Source organism: Podarcis muralis, chromosome 3 (genome assembly GCF_964188315.1).
Source record: "Podarcis muralis chromosome 3, rPodMur119.hap1.1, whole genome shotgun sequence".
NCBI lineage: Eukaryota > Metazoa > Chordata > Lepidosauria > Squamata > Lacertidae > Podarcis > Podarcis muralis.
This window is the reverse complement of record NC_135657.1, coordinates 54,888,245-54,901,112: the sequence shown is the minus strand read 5'-3', so window position 1 is coordinate 54,901,112 and position 12,868 is coordinate 54,888,245. Positions and strand designations below refer to the sequence as shown.

The 12,868-nt window shown below is 43.2% G+C and overlaps 1 protein-coding gene across 1 annotated transcript in view; it reads right to left on the bottom strand.

Moving 5' to 3' along the window:
• CNKSR3 (CNKSR family member 3) overlaps positions 1-12,868 on the bottom strand; it is a 63,064-nt gene that overhangs the window by 20,803 nt on the left and 29,393 nt on the right. Inside the window, exons 3-5 of the mRNA XM_028723711.2 lie at positions 5,869-6,071; positions 3,724-3,811; positions 595-636 (exon numbers count right to left, since the gene is read on the bottom strand). Of these exons, the coding sequence (XP_028579544.2) occupies positions 595-636; positions 3,724-3,811; positions 5,869-6,071 (333 nt within the window). The remainder of the gene's footprint in view (positions 1-594; positions 637-3,723; positions 3,812-5,868; positions 6,072-12,868) is intronic.

The window sequence follows — 12,868 nt, the reverse complement described above, 5'->3', positions numbered from 1 at the left end:
CTTTCAGACCAAGTGCAATTAGAAACCATAAGTGGTGCAGGTCTTCTGTAAGAACGAGGTACATTTGCTGCCACACTGACAGCTTTACTGCTCCTGGGCTTTTGAATGTTTGGGTGTCGGGACTTTTTCATGTGTCAGAATGCTAATGTATGCCTATGCAATAATGTTTGAAGAATTAGCCGGCAACTCCTTAGGCAAGCAAAACAAAATAAGCCCACAGTTTGTTACTTTAGTATTTCAGCAGTAAATTATAAAAAGCGGTGTGTTTCATTTATATACCTTGAAGCATAGCAGCAGCAATTGGCTTCATTCCACTTGCTCCAAAGTGTCACACTACAAGTGACTTCAGATCTCTTGCACTTCCTGATTCCCACTCTTCTCTATCATCCAATAAGGAACTTGTGCTTCTTCCCACAAGACACGGGGCAGGAGTTCCATCTCGGATGGTAGAGAAGAATGCAATGCAAGCAGCACAAGGTACGTGAGCTCCGTTAACACACAAAGCTTCTTTTCAAATCAGCATTGTCTCTTAAGAGCAGTTTTGAACAGGAAGGCATTCAAAGAAAGAGTTTAAACAGAAACTTTTGCACTTACTACACTGAGAACTTTATCTTCCATTTCAGACACAGGGCAGTCCTTTTTTTTAAAAAAAGAGAGAAAGCAAATATTCTATTAGCGGAAGACCCTTATGCAGCAGTAAACTGACACTTTTGACACTGCTGACTTGTACAGTAAGTCAAAGATGTGTGGAATACAGTTGACATTTAGATGCCTTTGGCAATGGTCCAGAGAGGCTTGCTCTCCATGCAGAAACACAGTTACTCACATGCAACAACGATTCCCTTCATGCAAGCAGATTCTGCATGCACCTTCTACAAGAAAAACCCAGTGGAACCCAAGGAATCCATTTTACATTTGCAAGAAAATTCACAGGTGATTCTGGCAATATATCTGCACCTTCCATGATCTGATTCCGCTAACAAGAAATATAAGCATATCACATCTAGCACACAAGGTCCTCTCTATCACACAGCCTTTACTCACAAGAGGTAAAATGATTTGTTAAAGAAACAAGAGGGTCAAACAGAGGTCATCTAGCTCAGTATTGTCAACACTGGCTGGCAGCAGCTCTCCACAGTTTCAGAGAGGAGGTAGATGTTTTGCCCGGCCAGGGTGGCGCTGTGGGTTAAACCACAGAGCCTAGGACCTGCCAATCAGAAGGTCGGCAGTTCGAATCCCCGTGACGGGGTGAGCTCCTGTTGCTCGGTCCCTGCTCCTGCCAACCTAGCAGTTTGAAAGCACGTCAAAGTGCAAGTAGATAAATAGGTACCGCTCCAGCGGGAAGGTAAATGGCATTTCCGTGCGCTGCTCTGGTTCGCCAGAAGCGGCTTAGTCATGCTAGCCACATGACCCGGAAGCTGTACGGCGGCTCCCTCAGCCAGTAAAGCGAGATGAGCGCAGCAACTCCAGAGTCGTCCGCGACTGGACCTAATGGTCAGGGTTCCCTTTACCTTTACCTGGAGACAGCAGGGACTGAACCTGGGACATCTGGCATAAGAAGTGTGTGCTCTGCCACTGAGCTACAAGCCTTCCCTTTCAACATGCATTGTGCCTTTCATGAACAGAAGGCATTTCTGCTCACACAAGGGGGGCAGGGAGCTCTGATTTATGCTGGTTCCCCCCCCCCCTTTAACAGTACACTCCGACACTGGATCCCACTCTGCTCTGAAAGGTCTTCGAGTTTCGGGGGGGGGGGCAATGTTTGGAAGCTGTGGCCAGGAAAGCTCTACTGTACCAGTGAAACTCCATTTGCACTTCTTGATTCAGAATGTGTGCACACATTTAAAGCCTTTGGTCGTGTGTGTGTGTATACTTTTAACACAAAAATAAAAGAACCCTCTCCAAATATGCCACTGAAAGAATTCAAGCCAAAGTATTATTTACTCAGCAAAAACTACAAGGAGACTTTGAACTAAAAGAAGCTCGTTTAGAAGATTATAGTGTTTTCTCTACTTTTGAAAAAGTGCATAAGCAGAAATTTCAAGATGGACAGCCTAGCTTAAATCTAGGGGAGACTTTAAATATTTAGCATTCAATCCAAGATGGGAAAGGGCATGGCCATTGAACAGCCATGTTGCTAAATTCTGGGGAACAATGCTACTACTTTTCAGGGAAGACTGCCTCTCAAAGTGGTTTACATTCATATAAATATATAACAGTAAAATATTTAAAACTTAACATTATCTAATTATGTTTTAAAATTATAAAACTGGAGGAAGACAAAATAGGCCATTTAAAATGCATCTCAACATCTGCCATGTCCTAAATCAACCCCCAAAGGCCACAGTAAAGAAATGAGCATTTAAAGTACCGTATTTTTCACTCTATAGGACGCACCGGACAATAGGACGCACCTTGTTTTAGAGGGGGGGAAACAAGAAAAAAAATTCTCCCCCTCTCTGCCCTGCGCCCCTTCAGCGAAGCGGCAGGAGGCGCTGCGCAGAGAGGGGGAGAATTTTCCCACTCTTGTTTTCCCCCTCTAAAACAAGGTGCCGTTTAAGGTGCGTTCAGTCGCCTTCAGGTGGCTACCTTGGAAGCCTGGAGAGCGAGAGAGGTCGGTGCGCACCGACCCCTCTCACTCTCCAGGCTTCAGGTTCCTTTCGACCTGCTCTTTGGGGCTGGCAGGGGGAAGCCCACCACCAGCCCCAAAGAGCAGGTCGGGGAGCGGGGAAAGGCGCGCAGCGGAGAGGCTCCTGCCATAGTTGCGCGTCACCTCTCCAGTTGGGAGAGGGTCGCGGGGGGTTGCTTTAGCCGCGCGCGCGCTCTCCTGGCTGGAGAGGTGGTGCGCGGCTAAAGAGGCTCCTGCCGTAGTCGCGCCTCACCTCTCCAGCTGGGAGAGGGTCGCGGGGGCTTGTTTAGCTAAAGAAGCCCCCCGCGACCCTCTCCCGGCTGGAGAGGTGGTGTGCGGCTAAAGAGGCTCCTGCCATAGCCGCGTGCCACCTCTCCAGCCGGGAGAGGGTCGCGGGGCTATGGCTTCTTCGCTCCATAGGACGCACACACATTTCCCCTTCATTTTTGAAGGGGAAAAAGTGCGTCCTATAGAGCGAAAAATACGGTATATTTAAAATAGAACCAGAGATGTGCCTCATCCACTATAAAGTTTTATAACTGAAGGGGCTACTGCAGAAAACACACATAGCTACGCATAATGAGAACTGGTTTATCGCAAGACAGCCTTTATACCACATTGGTTGATAAAAAGAAAATTCAAATAAAGGAAGCATTACAAATTATCTAGGGAAGATTAATGCTTGTACATGGCCCAAATTTTCATAAAATGTGGCCCACATACCCATGCTATAAAATGCTGCAGAGTAACTGGGTGACTTATAGGTGTGGAGTTTTACAACAAGCTAAATTAATAGCCTTACCAAGTAAATAATCCCTAAAAACAACACTGGGAGGGTTTTGGTTTCCCCCCCAGTGTCGACTGTGGGAGGCCAGAGCAACAAAACTTGGCAACGGTCGCCATACACCTGCTTCCTCTAATGATTTCTAAAAATCCCCAGGACTCCAATTTGTTCTGTTACCAAGCTACATGTAAAATTGTATTGCGGTTACTTCCACACACCCAGTGTTTTGCTCTCCTTTTTGTAAAATGTGGATGGAACAAGGTCAGATGGAGATTGGTTGGTGGGTTATATACACAGTGTATCAACTGACCTTCTGAACAGTGGTAGTAAGATCCAAGCAGAGCTGAATGATTTTGTTCTTAGTCACAGAAAAGTCAGCTATCCCTGTAAACGGCGTCCTGTGGTAAGAAAAGAATGCGTCTTTAAGAAAAAGGAGAGGCCACACAACAGTAGTCATTACCACAAGCTTAGTATATTTAATAACAGGTCTGCTATAAACTCCCGTGCTTGTTGTTTTAAAAGAAAACCCTTTTAGTTAGGTCTTAACTCTTTTTATGGCTGCCTACAATGACCACACTTATGCCCTAATCCAGATATTGAAAACTCTGCTTGCAATGAGTTCTCATCTCACCCAGTTCCTCTGATCACGGGAAAGTCGAGGTTTGTCCCACTTTCACGTTGTGCTTTGCCAAAAGTGGTGGTGTAAGGACAGAAAGGGGAAAGCAAACCAGGATAGGCCACGACATATTGTAGACCTGAAACTAAGTAACTGGTCCACAGTATTCAAAAGAAAGATTTGCAATGAAGTTATTGCATATTTACATACTACATAATACTAGGACAAGTCTCTAAGCAGTTCACCAAACAACAAATATAATACTGTGGTACCTCGGGTTACATATGCTTCAGGTTACAGACTCCGCTAACCCAGAAATAGTACCTTGGGTTAAGAACTTTGCTTCAGGATGAGAACAGAAATTGTGCTCCGGCGGCGTGGCGGCAGCGGGAGGCCCCATTAGCTAAAGTGGTGCTTCAGGTTAAGAACAGTTTCAGGATAAGAACAGACCTCCAGAACGAATTAAGTACTTAACCTGAGGTACCACAGTAGGCCCATACTGTATTATAAACAATGAAATTGGGAAGGGGGAGGGGGACTGCAATATAATGTGGATGAAGAAAGAATGCAGAGAGCTGCCAGTCAACAGCTCCAAGCCCTGGTTAAAAACAAAATCCATTCCAGCTTCTCAACAAGATCCTGTCATTTCCACAATCTCTCTCATGATGTCTCTTCCTGTCACACTATCAGGGTTCTTTGGAGGGCTGGCAGGATGTGAAAGACTTTTGTGTTTATCTCGGGCCTCAAACTGGGGAAATATCCGCAACTGTCTCCATAGATCAGCCTTCACCAACCTGCTGCGCTCCAGCTGTTTTGGGACTACAATTCGTATCTGCCCCTGGCAGTACAGTCGTCCTCGATGAGGCTGATGGGAATTGCAGTCCAAAACAGACTGCAAGCACAAACTTGATGAAAGCTACCTTAACTTATCAACAGTATTAGCCAGAAGATGAAAGGAATGCTTTCTGCCTCTCAGCCCTTCACTTCTCTGGGGCGACTCCAAATTCCCTATTATCATATAGTGGAGAAACAGAAAATTCAGGCTGCAATCCTAAACCACTTACCTGCGAGAAAACCCCACTAAATCCAATGGGATTCTTTTCTGAACAGCTATGTATAGGATTTCACTGTAAGTCATGGAATGATTATATTTCATTGTTGTTTTAAGGGAATTTGGGTCAAGTATGGCCCAATGCAAAGTGGCAAAGTTCCATGCAATCCTTCCTTGCAGTAGCATATGGGAAAACAGTACCACTTTGAGGTGCAATATTATTTACTGTACTTTTTAAAAAAAATAACAGGATTTATATACCATTTTATCGTCAGAAACTCTACACAGTTTATATGAAGATAAATTAAAATTGCTGATAAAATCAGATGTTAAAAACAAGATGGCCTAAAAATAAAATAAAAATCAGCAGTTTTAAAAATACGCATTATAAAATAAAATTAGATATTAAAATAAGTGTTGTATTTACATATCTGTATAGACTTGCTGAAACAAAGCATTTTTAACAGGCACCAAAATAGTACAGCAAAGGCACATGCCTAATATCAATAGACAGGGAGTTCCAAAGTGGAGGTGCTGTCATGCTGAAGGACAACTGGAAAAGTCCTACTTCCACACTTAAGATACTGCAAGATAAATGCTATTTGTAAACAAAGACTCCCTGGAAGGCAAGCAAGGAAAAATGTCTATGTCTCAGTTTCCCTTTAAAGTCTGCCTTGGCGGGGGGGGGGGGATGTTTGGAGGGGGAGGTTGGAGGAGGGAATACAATTCTTAAAAGATATGGATTACCTTCTTATTGTTTGTGTTTAAAAGCATACAGGATATCCTACCTGTCCAGCCACGTCAGCAAAGCCTTAGCAGCACCAATAAGCTCCACCACTGAGGTAAGGAATTCATTAGGAGGCTTGCGTGAGGTATTTCCATCATAATTTGAACTTTTCCTCCGGCTGCCAATGTAGTTTTGCAGATTGTTGGAAGAAGCTCGTAGCTTAAGAAGCAAGTTCTTCATGTTGTCCGTTTCGAGACCATAATTCTGTGGAAGAGATTTTAATTTTATTTCTTTATTTAAGCAGAAATCGTGTCTTTTCAAAGTATTTTTGAAAGCATGAGGCAAGCCGCCCTACAAAGGTGTTGGTGGTTGTCACGTGTCACATGTGTTCTTCCAGCATCGATCTCTTGGGTACATATGTATATATTCTTCAAAATATTAACAAACAAACAAACAAACAAACAGCAACCTTAAACACAGTTTGCCGAATTTGGTCCTAGTTTGCATTCCTGAATTTGTAAACCCTAGTTACCCAGGTTCAGTTGAAAGTAAAGTAAAGTATGGCTTGTTGAGAGTAAGTGGTAAATTCACAAAAGTGTAGGGAAGGGATAGGCAAAGTTTTTGTGGCTTAGGCCAGTTCACCATCCCGCAGGCACCGCGGTGGGCCGGAGTGCGTGCACACACGCATGTGCAAACGCTATTTCCGGCGTTCCTTCTGGTGTGGAGGAGGCTTGTGCAGCATCCCATTGGCTGCAGGAGCTTCCTGCAGCCAATGGGAAGCCAACCAGCATCGCAGAAGGTGGTCCCCACTCTGCTCTGTGCCAGTATAGCGCGATGCATGAGAGCCAACCAAGTGGGCGGCGGGGGTCCATGGGCCTTAGGTTGCCGACCCCTGGTGTAGGGGGCAAAGGGAGGAAGCAACATACAAGCGAGGGGCTTCTGTGTGTAATGCCACCCCGCCACCCCACACCCCTATTTCAAAAAACTGCTTTAACCATAATTTGAGGCTGGTTTCTGTTTTCCTATGATGCAGTTCAAGAGCTATGAAAACTTCAAAGCTGGATGCAGCCAAGACCACAGGCAGACATGTACACAGGCAAATGATAAACTTACAATTCCAGTCCCTAAAATTCTATCATCTGTACACAGCCAGCAATTGAGGATAGGTTTTTTTCTACATAAGGCAGCTCTCAGGCACTAAGAGGTTTAATAAATAAAGCAAGCATTTAAACACAGTAGTAATGTAAACCAACCACCTTTCAAAATTACTTATAAACAAGCATGACAAGTTGTTCCAATGTGAGTCCTCCATCAGTTTTTTTCCATTCCCCTTTATAGGACACCAAGAGATTTGTTTTTGTTATTATGCTGCTTTACCTCCCACACGCTTTAAATCCGGTTACTGGCCAAGTTCTTCCAGCTATATATACAAGCCAACACAGGCACTCTTTTCTATTAACCCTCAAATGCTGCTAATGGGCAAGGAATCCCCTCTAAACATCAGCCCCTCTAAGAAAGGGTAAAAGCGCTCAACAGTGAGCCACTGTTTGGGTCAAGCAAGTTGCAACAATCAAAGAGTTTTCTGAGCTGCTGAATTCTCAGGGTCTATATTTCAAATAATTAGGCGTCATTATAAAATGAGGGTGTAACTGCATGATTAACTCCTGCAAGCAATTGTGCCATGAGGAACAACCCATTATTCCAATTTATGTCTGCATTTGATTGTCATGCTAAACTGTAGCCCCGCATAATGTGACTGAGCCACAGCAAGCCTTGGGCGTTTGTTTTTACCCTTCTCCACATGGGACTGGGAGGAGGAGTTTCGGTTTCCGCTTACTTAACCACAGCTTGCCATGTCATTCAAACATGGAACTGTGGTTATGCTTAACTATGGTTAGTTTCAGCAAGCTCACTTTGACGTTGGCAAGAAGATTACATGTTTTAAACCAGGATTGCAGGCAGGGAGGATGAAAATCAATTATATATATATATATATATATATATATATATATTTGATTATTTATTTATATATATATATATATATATATATATATATATATATATATATATATATGAAAATCAGTTTTATTTAAATTGGACTTTTTTATTTAAATCAGATTTTTAAAATACAGTGGTGCCTCGAGTTACAAATGCCTCAGGTTAGAAACACTTCAGGTTTCAAACTCCGCTAACCTGGAAGAGTTACCTCGAGTTGAGAACTTTGCCCCAGGATGAGAACAGAAATCGTGTGCCGGTGGCGCAGCGGCAGCAAGAGGCCCCATTAGCAAAAGCACGCCTCTAGTTAAGAACAGTTTAAGGTTAAGAATGGACCTCCAGAAAGAATTAAGTTCATAACTAGAGGTACCACTGTAAAATGTTTCTAAAGACAGTTTTCTATTTAAGTTACATTATAATCCAAAGGCTATTCATCAGGAAATAAAGATTTGTTTTAAGTTTTTCATGTGTACTAAAACTCAGTCTAAGGTTGTTGTTTTTTTAAAAAAATAATCATTTAACCACATCAGTTAACAAACATAGATACATATGCTAAAATGTTATTGTTTTGTTAAATAAACTGTTTAAATTGTTATTAAGAAAATGATTATTTTTCTCCTTCCAATAAAGTACAGCAGAAAAGTTGTCCAAATATAAACAATAATTTTATAATTACCGGTCTTTGTATTTCTAATAGTATAACCAAATTAGTAATTTTTGATATAACTGTAAAAATTACACTGAAAATATATTATTCCAAAAATGAAACCTTCATCTAGTTGTAAATATTAAGATTATAGCAGCAAGAATGAGTCTTCCTGTAAAAAAATGATTTAAATCAAGTCTTACTGACTAGTGATTTAAATTGTGATTTAAATCGATTTGATTTACCGTACATCAAATCCACCCTGGTAGCACGCCGGGGGTGGGGAACAGGACTGGAGCTGGTCAGCAGCACAGATTTTTATCTCCCGCAACCTCAACGTGCCATTTTTGGCAAGCGGGCAGTGCCACTCTCCTGTCAATCACCTGATGTCACAATCAAACCGTGTGACAATCAGCTGACTGTTGGGTCTTGCGGAGTGCTCTGCAAAGGGCTTTGCAGGCAGCTGCAACCCTGCTTTCACTTGAACCTTCCTTACCTGCCCCACATGTGTATGGCAGGTGGGTGTGGCTTGACCAAAATGTCCTCACAAGCAAAATATGAAGGCCCACACCTGCATTAATGACAATTTATTAGAACCTGATGATCCAACAAGCCATGTAATAAAAATAAATAAATAAATGAGCAAAAGATTCTAAACACCTACTGTCTGCCACACTAGAGGAGGAGAAGCCAGAAGTCATATGAAAATATGTTCCAAGAAGGTGGGGTGGGGGGTGGGGAGAGATCATGACAGACATCAGGGCAGGCCAATGAAAGCTGCCCACAAGTGGCTTCTACCGAAAATCGGGGGCAGGCGAAACAGGTTTGCCCTGAGCTCAGTTATGAGAAGCAGATGGCACATGTGTCTAAAAAGAAATGAAAGATCTTATATAGCATGTTCCCTGCTGAAAATGGGTGGGATCCAATGTGTTTCTCAGCTGATGGAAGGTGTCCATCAGTGGAACAGTGAGTGAGGCAGTATTCAGCAATTCCTCCTTCTCCCTACGGCCCCCATCTCAACATGTGCTCCAGAGGCTTAAAAAACACCCCTTAACAGATTTTGCAGGTCATGAGGGGCTGCCTGCAGGGGAATTATTAATATAATTAATTAAATTTGTTAGTCACTTTTTCTTGCCAGAGCAACTCCAAACAACTTATAAAACAGGGGTCAGCCGTGGGCTGGGTCCACCGTCCCTCAGACCATGTGGTGGGTCGGACTATATTTTTTTTGGGGGGGGGGGGGGATGAATGAATTCCTATGCCCCACAAATAACCCAGAGATGCATTTTAAATAAAAGCACACATTCTACTCACGCTGATTCCCGGACTGTCCGCGGGCCGGACTGAGAAGGCAATTGGGCCAGATCCGGCCCCCGGGCCTTAGGTTGCCTACCCATTATAGGTAAAGGTAAAGGTACCCCTGCCCATACGGGCCAGTCGTGACCGACTCTGGGGTTGCGCGCCCATCTCGCTTAAGAGGCCGGGGGCCAGCGCTGTCTGAAGACACTCCCGGGTCACGTGGCCAGCATGACGAAGCTGCTCTGGCTAGCCTGCACCAGCGCAGTACATGGAAACGCCATTTACCTTCCCGCTATAAAACGGTACCTATTTATCTACTTGCACTTAAGGGTGCTTTCGAACTGCTAGGTGGGCAGGAGCTGGGACCGAACGACGGGAGCTCACCCCGCCGCGGGGATTCGAACTGCCGACCATACGATCGGCAAGTCCTAGGCGCTGAGGTTTTACCCACAGCGCCACCCGCGTCCCCTCTACCCGTTATAAAACAAAGCAAAACCACCAAACAAACAACAAAACCAAGGGGGGAGGTTTCTCGGTAGTGGAACACCCTCCCTTCAGATGTCAAGGAGATAAAGAACTACATAACTTTTAGAAGACATCTGAAGGAGCCATGTACTGGTAAGTTTTTAAATGTTTGATAGTTTACTATGTTTTATATATGCTGTAAGCTGCCCAGAGTGGCTGGGGAAACCCAGCCAGATGGGCGGGGGATAAATAAAATAAAATAATAAAAATTGTTATTATTATCATTATTGTCATACTTCCCACCCACTCGAAAAGACCACCAATACATACTTCAAGGGGAAGAGAAGGAATTGCCAAAAATTGTCCATTTCACCATTCTGCTGACAGATGCCTTCTATTAGCAGAGCAACACCCATGCATTCTATCTAGTATGCATGTCTGCAGAGTGCGTGAGGGAGGGAGGGAGGGAGGGAGGACTTGCGCATGTCCCAGCAGATAGGATAAGATGGAAGTTGTCATGAACATGACCGCTCAAGAATTGTTTATCTAAAAAGTTTGCTGAATTTCAGTTCACTTGTGAGCGATGGTGACCATAGAGCACACATGCAAGCTATTTGGCCACTTCCTTACTAAAAATTAAAGAAATCCAAGTAACTCAGAAGGAACATGCTAGACAGAAATGCTTGTAATACCACCACAGTCAGGGAGTTATTCCCTTTCATGTTAACGGTTTAGAGAGTGGCACTCAATCTTAGAAAACTATAAATAGGCTATAATAATTTGTTTTCACAGCTCTACCTAGCAGAGAACAGTGTCCTCACTTCACAAATAAGGAAACCTGAGATGGTGCAAAATGGAAAGTTAAATGGGAAGTGAGCCGTGGATAAACCACCCATGTTGGTTAAGCATAGAATATCAGCATTATAAGCTACCCACCACTTTCTCCACCTACCCTATACAAGTTTAGCAATCAAATTTCCAAGGAACTATGGCAAATGAGGTTAAAAACAAATGTTTTCAAAGTATTTTTTTTTAATGCGAAATGTGTGGCCCGTATTACTTTCTTTAGAAAAATATTTACATAGGCAATTATACAAAACATATCAGAAGCCCCTTTTCAGCTCAACACACCCTTTCATCATACACAGAGAAGCAGCACACATCCCTGGGAACACACTAAGGTCAAACATTCCTGCCTTGTTAATCATTAATCTGAGGAGCTGCGGATCAAGTTGCCTTTGACAAGGTTTCCTAAAGGCTTATTATAGTTTACACAGACAGAATGCCGAGCACAGTAACCCATGCATCCCACAACACGAGTCGAGACAAGAGTCAGAAAAGCTAATATTGCCCCCCTATATTTCAGATGTGGCACAGGAATGGTAAATTTCTAATAAAATAAAAACTACTTCACACAATCCAATTATTTACTACCTGCAGAGCAGTTTAGAACAGAAGCAGCACCTAGGCATTTTTACTGCATTCATCTTTACAGAAGTTTGTTGCTCACTAATATATTACTATTAGTCCCTGGAACTATAGAGTGAAACTGATTTGGCCTAGGGCTACCCAGCAAGTTCATGGGTAAATAGGGATTAACCAAGTTCAACTCTAATCCTCCTCTTCTCCTTGCCAGCAGCAATTAAATTTCCTGGAATGACACTTTAAAATTGGATTCGGGGTGGAGGGGCAACCCTGACATCCAGCTCCCCCCTCACACACCCAAAGTGGCCTCCCTATCAGCCCTGACACTACTCATCCCTGGGCAATGGGCGAATCTGTCAACTTCAGTTCTCTACGTGTTTCGCTTTTCCAATCTTAAATTTACTTCACCACATTTCTGCAGCAATTTGCTATTCTTCTTAATCCTCAAGAAAGCTTTTCACCCTTTTTGTACGACTTTCTTCTGGTAAACACATTTCTGTATGCAGTTTTGACTAATACACACATTTTTGCAAGCACGTTCCAATATAATGATTTCTTACATGTTGCTTTTGCTAATATATGCACTGTTATTATGCACATTTCCCCTTAAAATAAGGTTAGTGCAAACAAGCCAACTTCACACCATAGCTTGCGGGTCACAGCTTGTCAAGCACAATGGTTGGAAGACGTAACATGCCTTACCACTTTCTAGCAATTCCAAAATTACAACATATTCTCCCCTTCACCCCGATTCCAACATAGGGCAGGATGTCATTTTCGCTGAGCCAAAAGAACTTTCTTAAGCCAGGTCAAAACTTGCATTTATGGAGGAAATTAGGAGGAAATTGAAGAAGATAGAATAAAGCTTTGAGTTCTGGCAGACATCCAGTTCTGTTCGTTTTATCCCATTAAAAAAAAAAAGTAGAACGGGAGAATGCCCTCAGGTGGCTGCCTTATCCATTATTCCAAGCAAGAGGTTGCCCAGTGACCTCACAATTTTACCAGATGCGTTCTGCCTGCATGGCACTAGAACCCTAACTTTAGCACAGAGGACTGCGCTGACAGTTGCCTAGTTAAAATACAGTGGTACCTTGGGTTACAAACACCTCAGATTACAAACACTTCAGGTTACAGACTCCACTACCCTGGAAATTGTGCCTCGAGTTAAGAACTTTACCTCAGGATGAGAACAGAAATTGTGTGGCAGGAGGCCCCATTAGCTAAAGTGGTA